General features: G+C 40.7%; 1 protein-coding gene across 7 annotated transcripts; it reads right to left on the bottom strand.

Moving 5' to 3' along the window:
- Positions 1-753: 753 nt before the first annotated feature.
- On the bottom strand, positions 754-17436 carry LOC128600061 (centrosome and spindle pole-associated protein 1). 7 transcript variants are annotated; one of them, XM_053612224.1, is made up of 31 exons: positions 16852-17436; positions 16175-16247; positions 15950-16053; positions 14586-14666; positions 14006-14101; positions 13440-13807; positions 13181-13279; positions 11706-11779; positions 11412-11508; positions 11094-11151; positions 10924-10938; positions 10340-10680; positions 10082-10203; positions 9311-9398; positions 7779-7896; positions 7231-7378; positions 6812-6961; positions 6439-6551; positions 6124-6351; positions 5876-6007; positions 5678-5788; positions 5108-5174; positions 4782-4908; positions 4287-4417; positions 3583-3714; positions 3200-3243; positions 2971-3034; positions 2568-2662; positions 1684-1819; positions 1359-1395; positions 1079-1233 (listed from the first exon to the last, which is right to left on the bottom strand). In XM_053612224.1, the coding sequence occupies exons 1-31, from the start codon at positions 16936-16938 to the stop codon at positions 1215-1217; spliced, it is 3555 nt and encodes a 1184-aa protein (XP_053468199.1). In that variant the 5' UTR covers positions 16939-17436; the 3' UTR covers positions 1079-1214. The 7 variants fall into 7 exon arrangements, with proteins under 7 accessions (XP_053468194.1, XP_053468196.1, XP_053468198.1 ...); XM_053612219.1 differs by lacking the exon at positions 1359-1395 and having other exon boundaries at positions 754-1233; positions 16852-17434; XM_053612221.1 differs by lacking the exon at positions 1359-1395 and having other exon boundaries at positions 754-1233; positions 10340-10647; positions 16852-17433.
- Between the last annotated feature and the right edge of the window lie 147 nt (positions 17437-17583).

Below are 17583 nucleotides of genomic sequence, written 5' to 3' on the forward strand. Positions count from 1 at the left end.
AGTTTGATTTTCAACGTACTTGTGTCCGCACGTTAATAAATACCAAGCGCATTTATGGGACAGCTGATTTACGTCTAACTCTCAGTGAGCAGTAAATCAGACCAGGGGTGTCTAATGTTATCTGCCAAAGGTTTTCATTCCAATCAAGCAGGAGCCACACCTGATTCCAGCCGTTTAACCCTCCTATGTTAGGGGTCAATTTGACCCTTTTCCACATTGGAGATGGCAGAAATACTGATTTTTTTTTTTTTTTTTTTAAACTTTTCCTCATGTAGGGCCATGAACTTGTACACAAATATTTATTCTTATGGCTTATCCAAGACAAGCCATCATAAAAGGTTTATTGTTTGTGTATTTAAATTTATGGAAATTGTTTTATTCTATATGTAATCCCTCCAACATTTACAAACTCAATTAAGGAACAATAATATGCCTATGTATGTATATCTTCATAACAGATGAATGGAGATAGACATTTTTTATTCAGCCATACTCCAAAAGCCTGTGGGAAAATCCTATTGGGTTTTTGTCTAAGGAACCAGGGTGATGCTAACGTTCCCGTACAAAATGACATCATCCCTGCACCACACTATAGACTCGGGTGTGGCTTCTGCTTTGTTAGAATGAAAACCTGCATCTCAGATACCCTTAAACCCCACCCAGTCTATAAATACTGACCAACAGGATTTTCTGCTCCAGTGGTTAATTGACACGTCACATGAGCATCAACAAAACATACTCAACGCACATGGATCCCAGGAACTTAAAAAATAAATTTATTTCATATTTAAAATACTATCTTAATCATATTATACATAAAATATATAAACCCGAATAGGTTATCTACTTTAATCTGTACCAGAGCAATGCAGTACAGTAAATCCTGCTGGCTGGCAGGACACACACACACGGTGCTCTGCCCCTCTAGAGATTCATCACTGCTTTCAGACCCATGTTGCCGGTACGACTGTTTGTCGACTTTGAAACAAACCCAAGCATGCAACAAATCGATCACGCACTAGCCGTGGTAAGTGGACGGTGCGTCCCATTTGTCTCTCAGCAGGTCTCGGCTGGATGGCCTTCGACCTGCCATCAGCTTCTTCAGCGTCTCTGTGGTGCCGGGGCGGAGCCAGGCCTCCGTGGCAACGGTTGTTGTAGAAACACGGCGGGCAAGGTCTGGAGACGGAGTCCCCTGCCGCCAAAGTTCGTCCTCTTCAGCGACAGATATTTCTCCTGGACAGGAATGACAGATTATTATAATAGTTGATTACAACATTCAACATAGGAAGAGGATTTTTTAAAATAAGCAACTTTTTTAACTGATTATCTTAAAAACATCTAGTGATAAAAATTAAAACCTGTTTGTGGCAGAGTTTCTCTTTCTACCAGAATGAGCTGAAATCAAATCAAAAGACCTGAACATCACACTAAATACCTTTTTATTTATTTTTAAAAAACATACAGAAACAACAAACTCTGAAACAACAGTACTCCCCTTTATTTGTTCCTCATCAGTAAAAGATCACCAGCGAAATTGACCAACATCTTAAATTACCGCTAAAATGTGAGTCACCTCCAGAAACAGAGGACTTCTACTGCTATTTAACAAAGATACATGGTGGAAATTCCCTCGGGATCAGAGTATGAGCTTTGCATTCAGGAGTTTCTTGCTCGCTCTCTCACCTGATCTCCTGTCCCTCTCGCTCATGTCGTCCAACACTCTGAGCCTGCGCTGGTTCAGCTCTCGCACTCGGTCCAGCTGGAAGCTGTCTGCTGAGCCCCGAGAATAGCTGATCTCTCCGCTGGGGGTTTCCACACCCTGAAATAAATAAATATTAAATAAAAAAAACCCCCAGACCCACAGTTCAGAAACTGAAGACCACCAGGGACGTGTGAAGCATAGCCAAAAGGCATCGCAATTATTTTTACATTTTATTTACAGGAAATCATAACCCACTTTCATCAATGTGATTCAGGGTCCAATCAAGTAGTCCTGAAACCCTATAGATATGTTTTAACCCCTCTCTACTGTAAAACTACAGGAACTACTTTTTTTTTTCCCCAGGAAGCAAAAGTCCAAATAAGATGCAATTCAGTGTGCTGCACGAGTCTACTAACCTGTAACTGGATGTTTAATCCATCATCATCATCATCATCATCATCATCATTGAATTACAAATTCAAAAATGGCCAGCGCTTTCAGCCAATCAGATTACAGCAGGACTTTCACACAATTACAATCGGGCTATCGTCACAACACTTTAGAAGCATGTTCATGTATGGTCTCTTATCCACGTAACCTGGTAAGAACATTTCAGACGAGCGTCCACAAACTTTTGACCGGTAGTGTGTATTCATTACAGAAACGAACGCTTGAATTGACCGGGTTTAATTTTAGCTCAACGTGTCAGTCTGAGATTATGTTCGTAAAATAAAACTATACGGAAGTCTGTGGACGTTATTGATTTCACAGTTAAAGGGGTCTCTGGCAGCAAAAAAAAAAAAAAAAAAAAAAAAACCTGAGACCCCACCCAATACATTTTGTACATAGAACCAGGAACGCTTACATCAGAGAAGTCCGTCCTCCTGGCTCGCCGTCTTCTCTCCCTGGCAGAGATTCGATCAGAGTGCGGCGTTAATGGGAAGGAATAACCGTTAGCGTCTGCACAGGAACGAAAACAAGAAGTCACAATATTATGCAATGTCGCTTATGGTGAAGACAACGAATTCATGTAATGTTTCTCGTGAACCAGTAGTCATGACTGGGAAGCTGAAATCAAGAGTTGTAATTATTATTAATAATATTTATGGTTTTACATAATTGTACACCACACAGAATAATATAAATGTTTAAGACCAGCCTAAACCTAGGACACCTTCTGCAATCATTGAGAGGGATTGAGATTTCTTAAAAAAAAAAAATAAATAAAATTATTTATTAATTAATTATGATTTTTTGAATCAGCTCACCAATAAAAGCACTCTCAGACTCTAATAGAGTGTCTCCCTCAGCCTCTTCAGCATAGATGTCCCTCTGTAGGTATAACCACATCGATAAAAAAAAAAAACCAATCAGGTTAATAAACAGTGATGGCAGGGGGAGAGGGAGTGCGGTGCAGTTTGTCTGAAAGAACGAAAGACCACAGAAAAGTGGGTCACACGGAAGCAGGTCAGGCCTGATTCATGTCTTCTCACTCACCAGATGAGGAGCAGGCTTCATGGGAGACGACAGGTCAAAGTAATCTAATACAAGAGAGACAAGTCAATACAAAGGAGAGTGCGCGCATGCATGTGTGTGTATGTACGTGCATGAAAACAAGACTTAAGGGACCGAGTGCTCAACTCTAGCCATAACAGATGTATGACGGAAAATAAAAACAATCATGTTCATTCCAGGAGACAGTTCTAGATCAGGATTCATTTGTTTTTATTCATGTGTTATAAAGTGGAGAGGAAAAAAAAAAAAAAAAAAAGTAAACGAATGTGATTGGGATCAGCCCTTATCTACACCAGCCACCCGTTCATTTCCTGTGTATAACGCGCGTTTGTTCGTATGCGTGTGTGTTTGCGTGTCTGTCCGACCGACGAGACTCTGCATGTCGTCGAGTCTCCGCTGTTGCTCTCGGAGCAGAGCCTGCTGCTGGATCTCCAGGCTGGCGTCGTCGCTGGGTGGTTCAGGATACGCCTGCCTCACTTCTTCACGAGACTTGCTGTCTGCAAGAAATCCACATACACATACCTCCATCACTGTGTGACTGACAGGGCAAGCAGCAGAGTTTGCTACACCCCTGCAGCATGTTCGTGCGAGAGAACGCTCTAAAATCAACCACATACTGTACATCATACACTGCCATGATATTTACAGATTCTGTTACTAAGCCCAAAAACACTTCAGGACACTTCCATTTTATTTATTTATTAATATTTTTTTCCTACAGAACTGAGGAGTATGTGTGTGTGTGTGTGTTCTGCTTGGACATGAAGCACAAAAGAGACAAACTTCATATTCCAGCCCAACAAACCAACCTTCCTGTTTTACGCTTACATTTTATCCAGAATTATGTTCATCCAGGGCCACAACATTTACACCGTATAATAATGCAGACCTAGTTTATACACACATTTAAGTTTATTTAACGTTTAACGTGTGAGGCAGTTTGTGTTATATAAGGTACACTTTACAGACAGCGTGAATCTCTATTTGGTTATCGAACCATAAGTTTGGTGTCCTCATGAAGCTCTGCCTGTGTAACACGGTCCTCTATACAGCACCTCAGGATTTTTACCTCTGTACTTGAGCTGGTTGAAGTCCTGCATGACCTGCCTGTTCACTGGTCTGGTGTTCGACGCTGGTCTCCCTACAGGCACCTGTATCCGCAGCCTGGCCATGTCAAAGGCGTTCAATAGAGGTCGCACTCTGTGCCCCCAAACACACACACACACACACACACACACACACACACATATTAACTGATTATTCAATCATTAAAACCACTATAATGCCATTCACATAGTACACAAAGAGGCCCTTTCACTGTGGGATAGAAAAGAGGATTACACAGTGTGTTGGTGTAAGCTGATGAGAGCGTTTAGCAGGACCGCATCTCTCACACTCTCACACACAGGCAACAACTCAAGGATGGCCTCACACTGAACTGGCTTATAGATCTAATACTCAGTTCAGGATCAGTGACTACTAAACCTACAAGAAATTAACTTAAATGTTTATGAACGCAGTGTTTATAGGTCATAAAGTATGCCACGTAAAGCAAACATATTACCTGTTTTTCAAGGGAGTTTGTGTATCCTCTCTGTCGGCTTGTAGCAGCTGCCCTTCAAGCTGCTTCTGCTCACTTCTGAGTTTCCTACGCAGAACTGACAACTCCCTGATCATGCCCTGCTGTTCCTCTAACACACACACACACACACACACACACACACACACACACACACACACACACACACACACACACACGTTCATTTCACAACCTAGGTGAGGTACTTCCACTGACCTTAGTACTGTAGCTAAATAATAGTAACCAAAATAAGTTATTTGTTCAACCAAAAAAGTTTTTTTTTTTTGTGTGAGAAGTTCAGGAAAATTTACCTGCTGCTCTGATCTCGTTCCTCCGTGCAGGAACAGGTGGGGACTGGGGAGTGGAAATAGACCCAACCTATGGGGGAGGAGGGGAAAAAAATAAAATAAAATAAATAAATAAATAATAAAAATTATCACACCGCACACTTTCTAGCCCCCCCCCCCCCCCATTCGTTTGTCAGTGACATCCCATCAGAAGGCAAGCTCTCTGATGACAGAATTTAATTTTAGAAAAGCTGTTCAAAACCAAATATTTCCCACTTGGTAGATGATCCTTCAGTGTATATTTGACAATTTTTTTTTTTTTTTTTTTTTAATTGTACATTTCAAGTTAATTATACAGGATGTGCCCGTCCCCACCCCGTCCCCCCCCAACATGTTCTTGCTGTTCTGGTTCATATCTTGGATTTAAATTGAACCAGTTAGCCAGGCGTAAAAGTTAGCGAGTATGTAATCGTTTTACCTTTCTAGAAGCTAGCTACAAATATATTTTATGCCCAGTTCTTGAAACACTACCATTAGAAATCAAGCACTTTTATGACTCCTCCATTGCTAGTGTTGTGTTCATGCATGACTCACAGAGAAAGCTGTAGCTGACCGTTGGCTCTCGACTGAAGGCGGTCTGGGAGGAACCTGGTGGCCCAGTCTCTTTTGGAGTGTAGGGACAGGCGGTGAATTAGACCTGACGTCCTTTGGATTCACAAAAGGAACCATCAGTACAACTGGAGACGTGCGAGTAAACACCAAAACACTTAACGAGCAAATCGATGCACGGACCTTCTCCAGCCGGGCTTGCGTTTCCCGATCGTACTGCTGCTTAACTGCCTCGTTCGCCTTCTCTTCTTCCTCGGTCCTTTTCTTTTTGGCCTCCTCGGCTTGACGGATCATCTCCTGCTTTCTGGCGTTTTGCTGCAAAAGAACAGGGAGCATGCTAATTCATACAAAAACTGGATGGGGGGTGGGGGGTTGTTTCGTGTGGAGGATTCCCTAGTTAGTTAGTTAGTGAGAAAAGCATGGGAACACACTTCCATTTCTTTACGTTTTTCCTTCTTCTGTTCCTCCTCAAAATGCCACTGCATGCATGCTCTCTCTTTAGCCAGCTTCTTCTCCTTCTTCTCCTCCTCCAGCCTCTTCTCCTCCTCAAACTTCCTCTGCATGCACGCTCTCTCTTCAGCCAGCTTCTTCTCCTTCTCCTCCTCCTCCTCCTGCAGCTTCTTCTTCCTCTCTGCCTCCATCCGTCGCTTCTCCTCGATCTGTTTGTGCCCAAAATTCCAGGTCATCTCAATCAGAACCAGGTCTCAAAAGCATATGGCGAAAGCATGATGGGAAACGCTCTATACCTGCTGTTTCAGACTGTCCTTGTACCTCTCCTGCTCACGGACCTGCTGCGGTGTCGGGAGCTCGCGGAACACGTTTCCCCGGGCGTGTGGCGAGGGCCGGGTGAAGGAGGAAACTGTCGGGGGGGAAATAAGAGCTCACGAAAACTCATCAAAAGCTTAAGGCATTGGTGAGTACAGAAAACACCTGGAATACCTAATTAAATTCAATTAGATATTTGGTCAAATATCATTTAATCCATGTACATAAAAATGAAATCAAGCATCGAATCAGTTATTCAAAGTGTACATACATACACACTATTATATATGCAAAAACGACCAAAGTATCCCTTTAAGATTAGCTCTCACAGCGTTTACACACATACACACACACCTTTGTTATCTAATACACTTTGTAAAGAATCCTTATCCTCTGCTCTTGGCACAGCTCCAGTCCAATCCACTGATGCTACGGCTGTTCCGTTATGTGATTCCGGGTTCGCGTGTGCCTCCTTGTTAGTCCTGTGCATGAGCTTTAGATCACCTAGAAATGGACAAAGAAAGCGATCACACTACTTCTTAGCTTTACATTTGCCGTTTCATACAACTCGGCAACAGAATCTTGCAGGGAATCTTACTTCGCTACCAAGAGGAAGCCAGTATCAGTGATTATTCAGTACTTTAATATCAAGTACTGCATTATAAAATTAAAACTGTGATCTGATAGTAAAATAAAACAAAAATCGACAATAGGACATTTTAAAAGATGCAGAGAGAAATTGGGAAATATTAAAGAAATTAGCGTGGCCTTACTGATGAGGTTTCCATGGTCATCCCTAAGTGGAGCTCCAGCTCCTCCTCTTCCCCACGGCTCAAAGGCTTTCATCTCCGCCTCCAGTTTAGCCTCGTAGCTTTTCTTTTCCTCCTTCTCCAGTCTCCTCCTTTCCTGCCTGTCTTCAATCTGTGGCAGGAAACAAAACCATATCGGTTTCATGACTTAATATCTATAAATTGTTATTTATTTTCATTATGCTCGTCTTAGTATGCCTCTTGGTTTCCGTTACCTCACAAAAACGCCAACACTCCTGCCTGGTCACTTCCCGTCAAAATACTAATCATTAGACTGACTGGCTGGCTCCTCTCCTGCCATCATAGCGCTCCAAAGGTACTCATATTTAGGAGTTCAATACTACACTGACTGAGCTGTAATGAGCTATATCCCTGTTTATAATGCTAATGCGATCGGCTGACCAATGTAAAAGAAGCATGTTTTCAGAATTTTTTTTAATTTTTATAACTGCTGGTTGCGGTCAGCCTGCAGTACCGTTCAGACGCTTATATACACACACTTTATATTTTACCTGTTGTTTAAGTGCATCCTTGTAGCTTAGAACATGGTCCTTGGGATGTTGGTGCCTATCAGAGGGATATGCTCCAATCCCAATTCTAGTAGGAGAAACGCCATGCTGGGAAACTGGTCTATGGAAAGATTAGAGATTATTCTTATTTATAGTACATAGAAAGCCAAATCTAAATTTGGCCTTGATGCTGATACCACAGTAAATATCACAATAAATAGGGATAAATGATTATTTACTCCTACTTGTAGCCATTAAAAAAAAGCTACAAGGTGAAGCTATGTAACGTGTATTATCCGTGGCGAAAAATTATGAAATCACCTTCGTAACCGAAACACAATTATTTTAATTAATGGCATTATGGAATCTCTCAATGTTGAGGGAAAAGGAAAATCACCTTGTAATTTGCATTTCTAAAATCCCCACACAAATCTAAAAAATGCAAATTAGTTTGCAGTTAAGAGTCCTTACAGACATTAAGTGTGTAGAAAAGACAAACGAAAACCAGCACTAACACCTAAACAGAAGAAAACAAGGTTACAGTGGGCTAAAGAGAAGAGAAGCAATCATGCAGCGTGGATGATTGGATGAAATCATATGGGGTTGCACATCAAGTAAAGGACCAGGGGAGACCTCAACAGTCAATGCACAGGTGTACGCTGAAATTTGGGACACTTTTCTCATTCCGTCGATAGAAAATAGGGATGGTGGTGAAGTAATTTTTCAGGATGATAAAGCATCTTGCCTCAGAGCAATGAGTGTTAAAGCTTTTCTTCAGGAAAAGCAGAACAACTCCACGACCAGGCCAGCAAACAGTCCAGATCTCAATCAAGAAATAAATATATATATTTTTTAAAATAATTGGTCCATGACAAGGCTCCGTCCTGCAAAGCTGATCGGTTAACTGCTATTCGAGAAAGCTGGAACCAATTTGATGGAGAATATCAGTTTTCATTAGTGAAGTCAATGCCTCAAAGGAAGAAAAGTCTGAGGAGGAGCAAGAAAATACTAAGCGCGTGTGATTTTTTTTTTGGATGATTCCAAAAATTTTTCCTCTACTTGATAAAAAAAAAAGAAAGAAAGAAAAAGAAAAAAAAAAAAAAGCACTAATCAAAATTCATTTAACTTGTTTGCATGTTTTACGATGCCAGATTGTTCAGCTATTAAAACAAAAACTGTTGTGTGGGTCATATCTGCGATTTGATTATTTGCCCAGGGGAAGAAAGAAAAAAAAAGAAGAAAAAAAAAAAGCTAGGTGAACATCCTTGAAGTGTGGTGATTCCATTATTTTTTGCCAGGGGTCGTACGGTGCCACGTTCATCAAGAGAAAGAGCTGCAGGCTCATCCTACAATACAAGTAACCTGACTAGACATATTAAACAAAATTCAGCACAATGAGGTCAATACTAGCAGCAACCATCTAGGACAAATGAACCGGCCTCCGTTCAAGGGAACCTTCTTTATAAAGATCATCAAGATACTAAATGAATGAAATACACATCAAGTGATTCAAAGACAGGATAAAGAGCACCTACTGTGCAAAGATTCCAGCTGGAGGCTGATGGACCGACGTGACTGATTCGGCTGGGATATTACGTGACGGCTGCAGTGGTGGAGGTCCATCTAACACACACACACACACACACACACACACACACACACACACACTAAGACTGCATACCTTCTTAAGATGTACATAGTAACACACTAGACGATGTATGGATAAGGTTAAAGGTGGTTTGAAACTGTTAAAATAATACCTAATACTAAAGATTGGTCTCAAAAGGTATTTTATATTGGCAGACTCCAGAAATATAAAACACACTGTATAAAACCCATAACACACTCAGCCATAAAAACGAGTCTAGTCCTTTTTATTACTAATTTGTATGACTCAAATAACCTTAAATTATATTCCTCAACCAGGAAGGAAGCTGTTGAAGAAATACTAAAGTCAGGCATTTGGCTCTTGCTGTGACTCATCAGTTCATCTGCTGGTTACAATAATAATTCCATATAATAAATCCAAACAAATGTCTTTTTTAAAAATACAAAACAAAAAAACAAAAATAATCCGGCCACTTGTTTGTGAGATAACGCACTAACGAGAATCTCAGATGGACACACCAACAACCTGAAAAGCATTAAAAACAATTTTAAAAATAAATAAATAAATAAATAAAAGTTTTCACTTTTAATATATTTTGTCCTACCTACTAAGGCCTGCTAGAATCATCACACATTAAATGGGCTAGTAAAACGTAACATTTATTCAAAAACACCAAATCGACGTGAAAAACGCTCACAGTAGGTCAGATTAGGGTCTAAGGGATTCCTAGCTCCATAGTAGTAGTAGGCTTCATCGTATGGAGTGCTGTATGCCTCGGAGAGGGTGGGTGCCAGTGGAGGAGGAGGAATTCTCGCAACTCTAAGACCACAGTACAAACAACAGTTTATAAAATAAATACAGTTTATAGATTAGATGAAAGTTATACTTAATAAACTGGACCAGCATTGTGCCATGCCAGGTAAAATGACCATAGAACGTGGGTTATAAAGATCACCTGGGGGCGACCATTTCTCCGATAGTTCCAGAGAGGTCATTCTGAACGTTTTCACTGAAGGCTGCGCCGCCACTGTTCCCGAGTCCGGTGCTCACGGTGTTACCCAGGTGCCCCAGAGCGGTGCTGTATTCCAGAATAGGAGACTGGAAGGCCACGCGCGGTCTCTCGGGTGGCGCTCTCTCTACTTGCGTCTTCTTATCCGCGTCTGCTCCGAGGGTGTCCAGTCCCATTCCGGGCTTGTAGGGCACGTCTCGTCTCCTGCCTTCATGCTCCCTCCTTACAGCACCAAACTGCTTAATCCGGTCAGGCTGTGGGAGACCAGGCAGGTACACGGTCATATACTGAAACAACAAAAAAGCACGTTGTACAAATAGGATGCGAAAAAAATAATAGTGTAAAACATGAACAGAATGAGGTTCGGGGGGACAAATGTTATATATACACATACATACATACATGTATATATAAAAAAAAAAAAAAAAAAGACAACTCGTGGTGGAATTTACAGGAACGTGTTGCAACGAAAAATAGAAGAGCGAAGCAAGCCTGCCATCTAGTGTATACAAAAAGAGCCACACATTTACCTGCTTCTGATGGTGCTAAAAACACAACAATCACAAGGCAGGTATCAGGCACCACACAGAAATATTCACAGATCACAAATATATTAAACAAGTGGCTTACAAAACTATTTCTGTATCCCACTGATACAGTATGCGACTACTAGTCGACTACGGTGTGATGACTCGAATACCTCTTTCTCTGGGTCAGTAGCTCCTGTAGCAGCAACTCTCAATTCCAGCTCCTTTTCCCTACAAAATATAAAAGTTATTATAAAGAATATCAGATATTATGACAGACATTTTCAATCTGTTTCATTTTGCAGTTATAATGCAGCTAAAACAAAATACTGGCATCACGTATTAAGCAAGAAAGCATTGATTGATCAGTTAACCCACACAGCCATAGCAGATGAACGCAAGATATGTGTGTGAAAATGAGAGTTTTCATAATAACTGAATGAGAGGCAGGTAATCGTGTTATAAATCTTCCCACAGCGCAATGCACCCACTTTTTCTTATTTCTGCACTGTTCAGCCATTTGCTCCAGCAGCTCCTGTCTATAGCGCTCCTTCCTTCTCTGAACAGCCTCCTTGCTCTCAGCAGCCCCTGTGTGAGTGAATAATTTTTTTTTTAAAACCCCACACAAAAACGCATTTTTAAGCAGGATCCAGCAAATTTACAGGTTTTGAAATACAAATCTCAGCAGTGCAGGTCATTCAAACAGACAATTTGTCTATATGGCCATAAATAATAAATCAGGTATGCCTTTATAAAGGAGGAGGTGATGACGCGACTAATCTTACCAATCATAAGTCCTGTGGTGAAATCGGTCATGTTCTTCTTACTAGCAGCTCTGGTTTGCGCGGGTCCTAGTGGACTGCAGGACAAAGCAGAAACCAAAATCAAAACCAGAAGGACAGTCCAGTCCACCTCACATTGTGATCCACCTCAAACTGTTCCATGGCTCTAAATCCCACACCCAGCGGATCACAGAAACACTTTGCAAAAAGGTCTGATCTGCAGCACTTCCCATCTCTCTATAGATCGATGCTTCCACTCAGTAAGCTACCTAATAAATCTTATCCGTTCTTGCACATTCTGGCTGACTGCATCTCTTTTGCATATAGACACCCTGATCGAGATGAAAGGAAAGCCTGACTGAAACAAACTCAAAAACCAGCATTAAATAAATAAAGAATTCCTGGGTTTCCTTTAGAGCTGTAACGGTATGAAATTTTCATATCACGATTACTGTGAGCAAACCCATCGCGGTTATCAATATTAAAATCACGGTATTGTTAAAATGTGCTGAAAAAGTACAAAAAGTCCTGAAACACACAATAGAAATCGTTTAAACAGGTTTTATATTTGACTATAAAGTGATGGATGGTTGTCAAGGCTTGTTTAGTTGAGTTAGAGAACACGCCAGAAGGCAGTGACTGCGCTCAGGAGACTTTCCAACCTTTCAAGAGGACCAAATCCAAAGTGTGGTTGTATTTTGGATTTTATAAAATTGCTGAGGGAAATGTAATAGAAGATGGTAAGCTTGTCTGCAGAGCTCACCAGAGAAAAAAAAAAAAAAGGAGTTGCTGTGAAAGGGGGCTTTGGAGCATTTCCCTCTTTCCCCGCCTCGCTTTTAAAACTGCTGATGAATGCCCGTGCGGCTGTGCGCATTTATGTTCGAATTACAATTGCTTGAATGGTGGGTTCATTATCATTCTTAATGAAACACATAGCAACAAAACAGTACAATGACAAACTCGCTTATTAAACCAAATCTTCCGCCATCGTCTCGTCAGTCAGCTCGCCTCACTCTTCCCGCCAGTCGTCACTTTCATCAGATAATAAATTAAATCTGACCACTGCTCATCTGTGCTGCGACTCGGACTCATGCCGAATCGAGCAGCCGGTTTCGGTTTTTAAATTGTAGCGCCCGTGTTCACGCTCAAAAGACAATGTGGCATGCTGCGCCTGCGTCAGACTCACGCAGGGTGTGTAGACAGCTTTTACCACGAGTTTTACAAAACTCACGATAATTGCACACGGTTTTAATGATTAAACGTGACACGGTAATACTAACCGTGGGGGAATTTTATTGTGGTTTATCGTGAAACCGGTAACCGTTTCATCCCTAGTTTCCACCACAAGCAAACGCAAAATAGAAGAGGATTTATCTGTGCATTGCATCATTAACTACTTAACGCACTTTAATTTCACCCTCACTTAAACCCCAACATTCAAAAACCCAATGCATGGAAATTACTCCAAAAAGCAGTACTTGGCTTTAATCGGTGTTGGTGGAGTTCGTCTGTTTTCCTCTGGATAGTACTCTTCCTGAACATCAGGAACCTCCACTTCTCTTCTATCCCGAGTGAACCTGTTTGGTAGGAATACAAAAATCAGCTTAACGACAGGAACTCGTCTATGGCAGTCAAATCAAATGCAAACAGATTTGAAGAAAGAAAGAAAGAAAAAAAAAAAAAAACAACACCCCACACAAATGCAACGGAGGAACAATGTGTATTACTGCAACACACCGATTAGCTCTATGTTGGAGTTTTCGGTGTCTCCTGCCAGCTAACGCAGGCTCAGTTCGATATTTGGGCCTCCTTTTCTGCAGGAGCTCGAGCTCTTCTTGTTCCTCCTCAGAGTTCAGCTCCTCCTCAGAGTTCAGCTCCTCCTCAGAGGTGTAGCGCTCCCTCCTGGACCTCCTGTGCCAGCGTTTGGGTGCGTCCTCCAAACCTCTTCGTCCTGGCATCGGGGCAGCGCTGGGCACGGATTCAGGCAGGTTGTCTCTCTTGGAATACTGCGTCCTCTCTGGATTCATCCGTCCTCGTGTTTTTGGAGTAAACGATGGATGGTATGAAGTTGTGGAGTTGACGTTATCTTTTATACGGGGCTGGGGCTAGACAGATGCGTTATTACTTAATATCGTAGTAATTAAACAGTAAAATAAATAAATCTAAATCGCTAAATAAATAAATAAATTCTATATTGCTGCTCAAGTTCATTTAAAAGACTGGGGCCTTCAGACCCCTCTACTTTTTCCCCCTCCATTTACTGACCTTCAGCATAATATAGATGAAATGAAACCAACTCAAACCTGTGGTGTGTTTGAAGTTTCTCTTTTCTTCTGTATCTCCTCATATCCTCGGAGTAACGGACTGTAGTCCTTAATCCCCTCAGCTTGCAATTTGTCCTGATAAAATTTGTAAAAAAAAAAAAAATACCCCTCAAATTTAAAGCCACAAATAATTTACCTACGGATTTAAGTCTACAAAAGTAAAAACCATGAGCTATTCTCATACCGGTTACTTTAATAACATCGTGAGCTACAAATTATAGGTCAAGCTGAAGTTAAACTCTGATGAGCTTGAGACAGCAAAGCAGAACGACGTTCATGTAACAATATACAGTATACCAGAGCGATCACTCCAACTCAGCAGTGAAGAATAGCGTTGTACCAACCAGCGACAGACCCAAATGTCAATACATAGTATTGTTACCGGACACCAAATCTCTTAAAGTCGACATGCATGAACAAACTCCAGTTCCTTTTAAACTTGTCGCTCTATTGTGATAACCTGGTTTTGCATTACGTGTTATACGTAACGAATTCGCTCCTTTGATTACCGTCTACTGCAAACACAACCACCCCCCCACCCCCACACAAATACACTCACTTTAGGAGATCTTCTCTTGCTTGTAGGCAGAGACAGTGTTTGGTGTTGAGAGAATGACTTGTTGGCAGTGATGTTTTGTTTCTAAAATGTAAAACCAAAATAAGTGCTTCATTATAACTTCAGAAAATTGTTATACATAAACAAATTTCTGGACTGGACTGCCTTATACTTATATATTATGTATATACACACACACGAATGAGGATAGAGACATCCTCTGTGAAAGTGAAAATTAATTCTAACTTCAGCTGTCAATATTACAAACCACAGGACATCTGTTTTTTTTTTTTTTTTTTTTTTTTTTTACACAAAATAAAACATTTAAATATATAGTACAGGTCAAAAGTTTAGACACATTCATTCTTTATTTTTTATACATTTTAGAATAATATTAATAGTCATCAAAACGCTGTAGTAACACAAATGAAACTGTGGGAATTATGTCATGATAAAAAAAAAAAAAATCCCAAATAAATCTAAAATAATTTAATATTTTAGCATCTTCAAAGGAGACACGCTTTTTGCCTAGAATTTCCAGAAATGTATTCTTGGCGTTTTCTCACCCGATTTCTTGAGGAATTTCCCTGAGATGCTTATTAAACAGTATTAACGGAGTTCACACCGACGCTGGACTCTTATCGGCTACTTTTCGGAATATTTCGCTCCAAGTCGTCCATTAAAATGATTGTTAGTAAATAAAATGTTAGTTTTCTAATGAAAGAAACGAACACGTCGGCACGATTATATTTCTGTCTACGACACCGATTTCAAACGTTTAATCACACACCTTCAGATCAAAAGCTTTTTAACATCACGAGAAACATTTCAGTCGAGTGCCCACAAACTTTTGACCAGTAGTGTACATATTTCCATAAACCACGTCTTCATACCTTGAAGCAAATAGGTTTACACAGCTCTCCAACGAAAATTCAAATCAGTCTAACACTCAGTCATGTCTGCTTTAGTCTCCCTGCTGTGTGCGTGCAGTGTTCCTTCGACACCTGTGGTAACCTCACCTGGGCTTGCTAATGAGCTGATAAGCCAGATCACGTGTGGTAAAGCCTGGCAACACTAAATGCACCCTGCAAGAGTACATTCTAGATATAGATAGCTCGATATCTAGGTTCCATTAGAGACTAGCAGTTTCCCTGCTTTCACACCTTTTATTCATTAGTTAAATCACCAGCTGTGTAGAACAGGACAAGATTTCTCAATCCTGGACCTGGAATACACCGCTTACATGTTTCACTATTTCTAACTCACACCCCCCACCCACGCCCAGTGTTACCTCCCGCACGACCCCTACCAGGATAAAGAGAGTCCAAAAGATGAATGAATGAATGATTGAATGAATAAGTGATCACCTCAGACACATAGCGCCTGTAATCCAGACGAAGCTCTTCCTTCAGCTTTTGCTTCTTCTTCTCGTACTCCTCTCCCAGCTGCAAACTTAAACCATACCCTTCATCTGAAACCAAGAAAGACCACCACCTTTATCATTCGTTCTTTCTTTCATTCATTAAGAACTACACTTAGATAGATAATGTCGAATATTCATCTATTAATATATCGTCAGATTACGAGCCCACCTTTATTCTGCTTGGTTTGTGATGGGGTTTTGCCAGGAGGCTCTGTTTCCTCTGTGTTTTGACCAAAGCGTGACTAAAACAGCAGCAAAATGAAAGAAGTTTCCATTAATATACTGTTTTACTATTTAAAGGTGCATTAGGGATGATTGGGGGGGGGGGGTCCTCTAGCAGTTAAACGGGTTAACTTGAATTGTTGAATAAGACACAGAAGGACACAAGGCTCCGCCCCTAAAACTTACAATATTTTAACATGAATTAGCATTCGCAAGGACTGTCATGGGATCCCTTTCGGATATCGCTCTGAGATATTCAGCTGTTTGAAAGCCAAGTTACAACTCTATAAACACGCATCTTCTCCTCGTAATGATTTATGAGTATGTGAAGAGGCGTTGGGGGCGTGTCTATAAAAGTGACTGACATGCGGCCAATCCAAATACAAAAATTCCCAAGTGAAAAAAAAAATGGGTTTCCAAACTGTTTGTTCCCCCTAAACTACGTAATAGACTTTTTCTAAGACAATACGTTAAACTTTTTAAACATAATTACATAACTTTCCAGATTATTCATACCAAAGAGAAATGAAAAACATTGACTAATTGCACCTTTAATAAAACTCAAAACACACGCGCGCGCTGACCCGAAGCCCTCCTGACAGGAAGTAAATCAAGCCACGTTACCTTCATTTCCATATAAGGCATATATCCATTTTCTGTCCCCATTTTCGATTTTTCTTCGACAAAGATGTCATTCCTGCCGGTTCCCATACTTCTACTACCTTGTTTTGAATTGGGTGTTTTTCTATTTAGACCGCGTAAGCGGAATATCTTGGTGAGAACGCTTGTTTGGGGAGCGCAGGCTCTGAAGAGTAGCAACCAAACATAAGTATTTTTCTCGTTATGATCGAGAATAGAAAAACGGTCTCGTGAGGTTGATTAGCAGCCAGTCAGATTTCAGATTCAACAAGCGTCACCACGACGGTATCCTGGCAACCGCAGAACATCAACTAGCGCGCGCGTAGCCAGCACACGTATTCCTGTATTTAAAACTCCCATAAACACTCGATAAGCTTCCTTTTCTGACTACTTAAACACCAGAGTCGACAATGAACGCTTCTTATAACACAAAAATATTCATTTACTCCGTTTTTTGTTTGCTCAGAATCGGTATAAACGGAGTATCTACTGTTATATCTTCATTACCGCAGCTGTTTCTCGTAAAAAGCCGCGATGTTCTAATGAGGCTTATCGGCATACCAAAATAAAAGTTATTTTGCAGCTTATTTTGGCAAAAGAGTTAACGCAAAATAAGTAAATAAACAAATAAAAATAATAACGCATTGAGTTCATTGCGTGAACTCGTATCAGAGATTTAAGTCCATGTAAATGTAAGTTATTACTGTAGCAATAAAA

Source organism: Ictalurus furcatus, chromosome 23 (genome assembly GCF_023375685.1).
Source record: "Ictalurus furcatus strain D&B chromosome 23, Billie_1.0, whole genome shotgun sequence".
NCBI classification, from domain to species: Eukaryota; Metazoa; Chordata; class Actinopteri; order Siluriformes; family Ictaluridae; genus Ictalurus; species Ictalurus furcatus.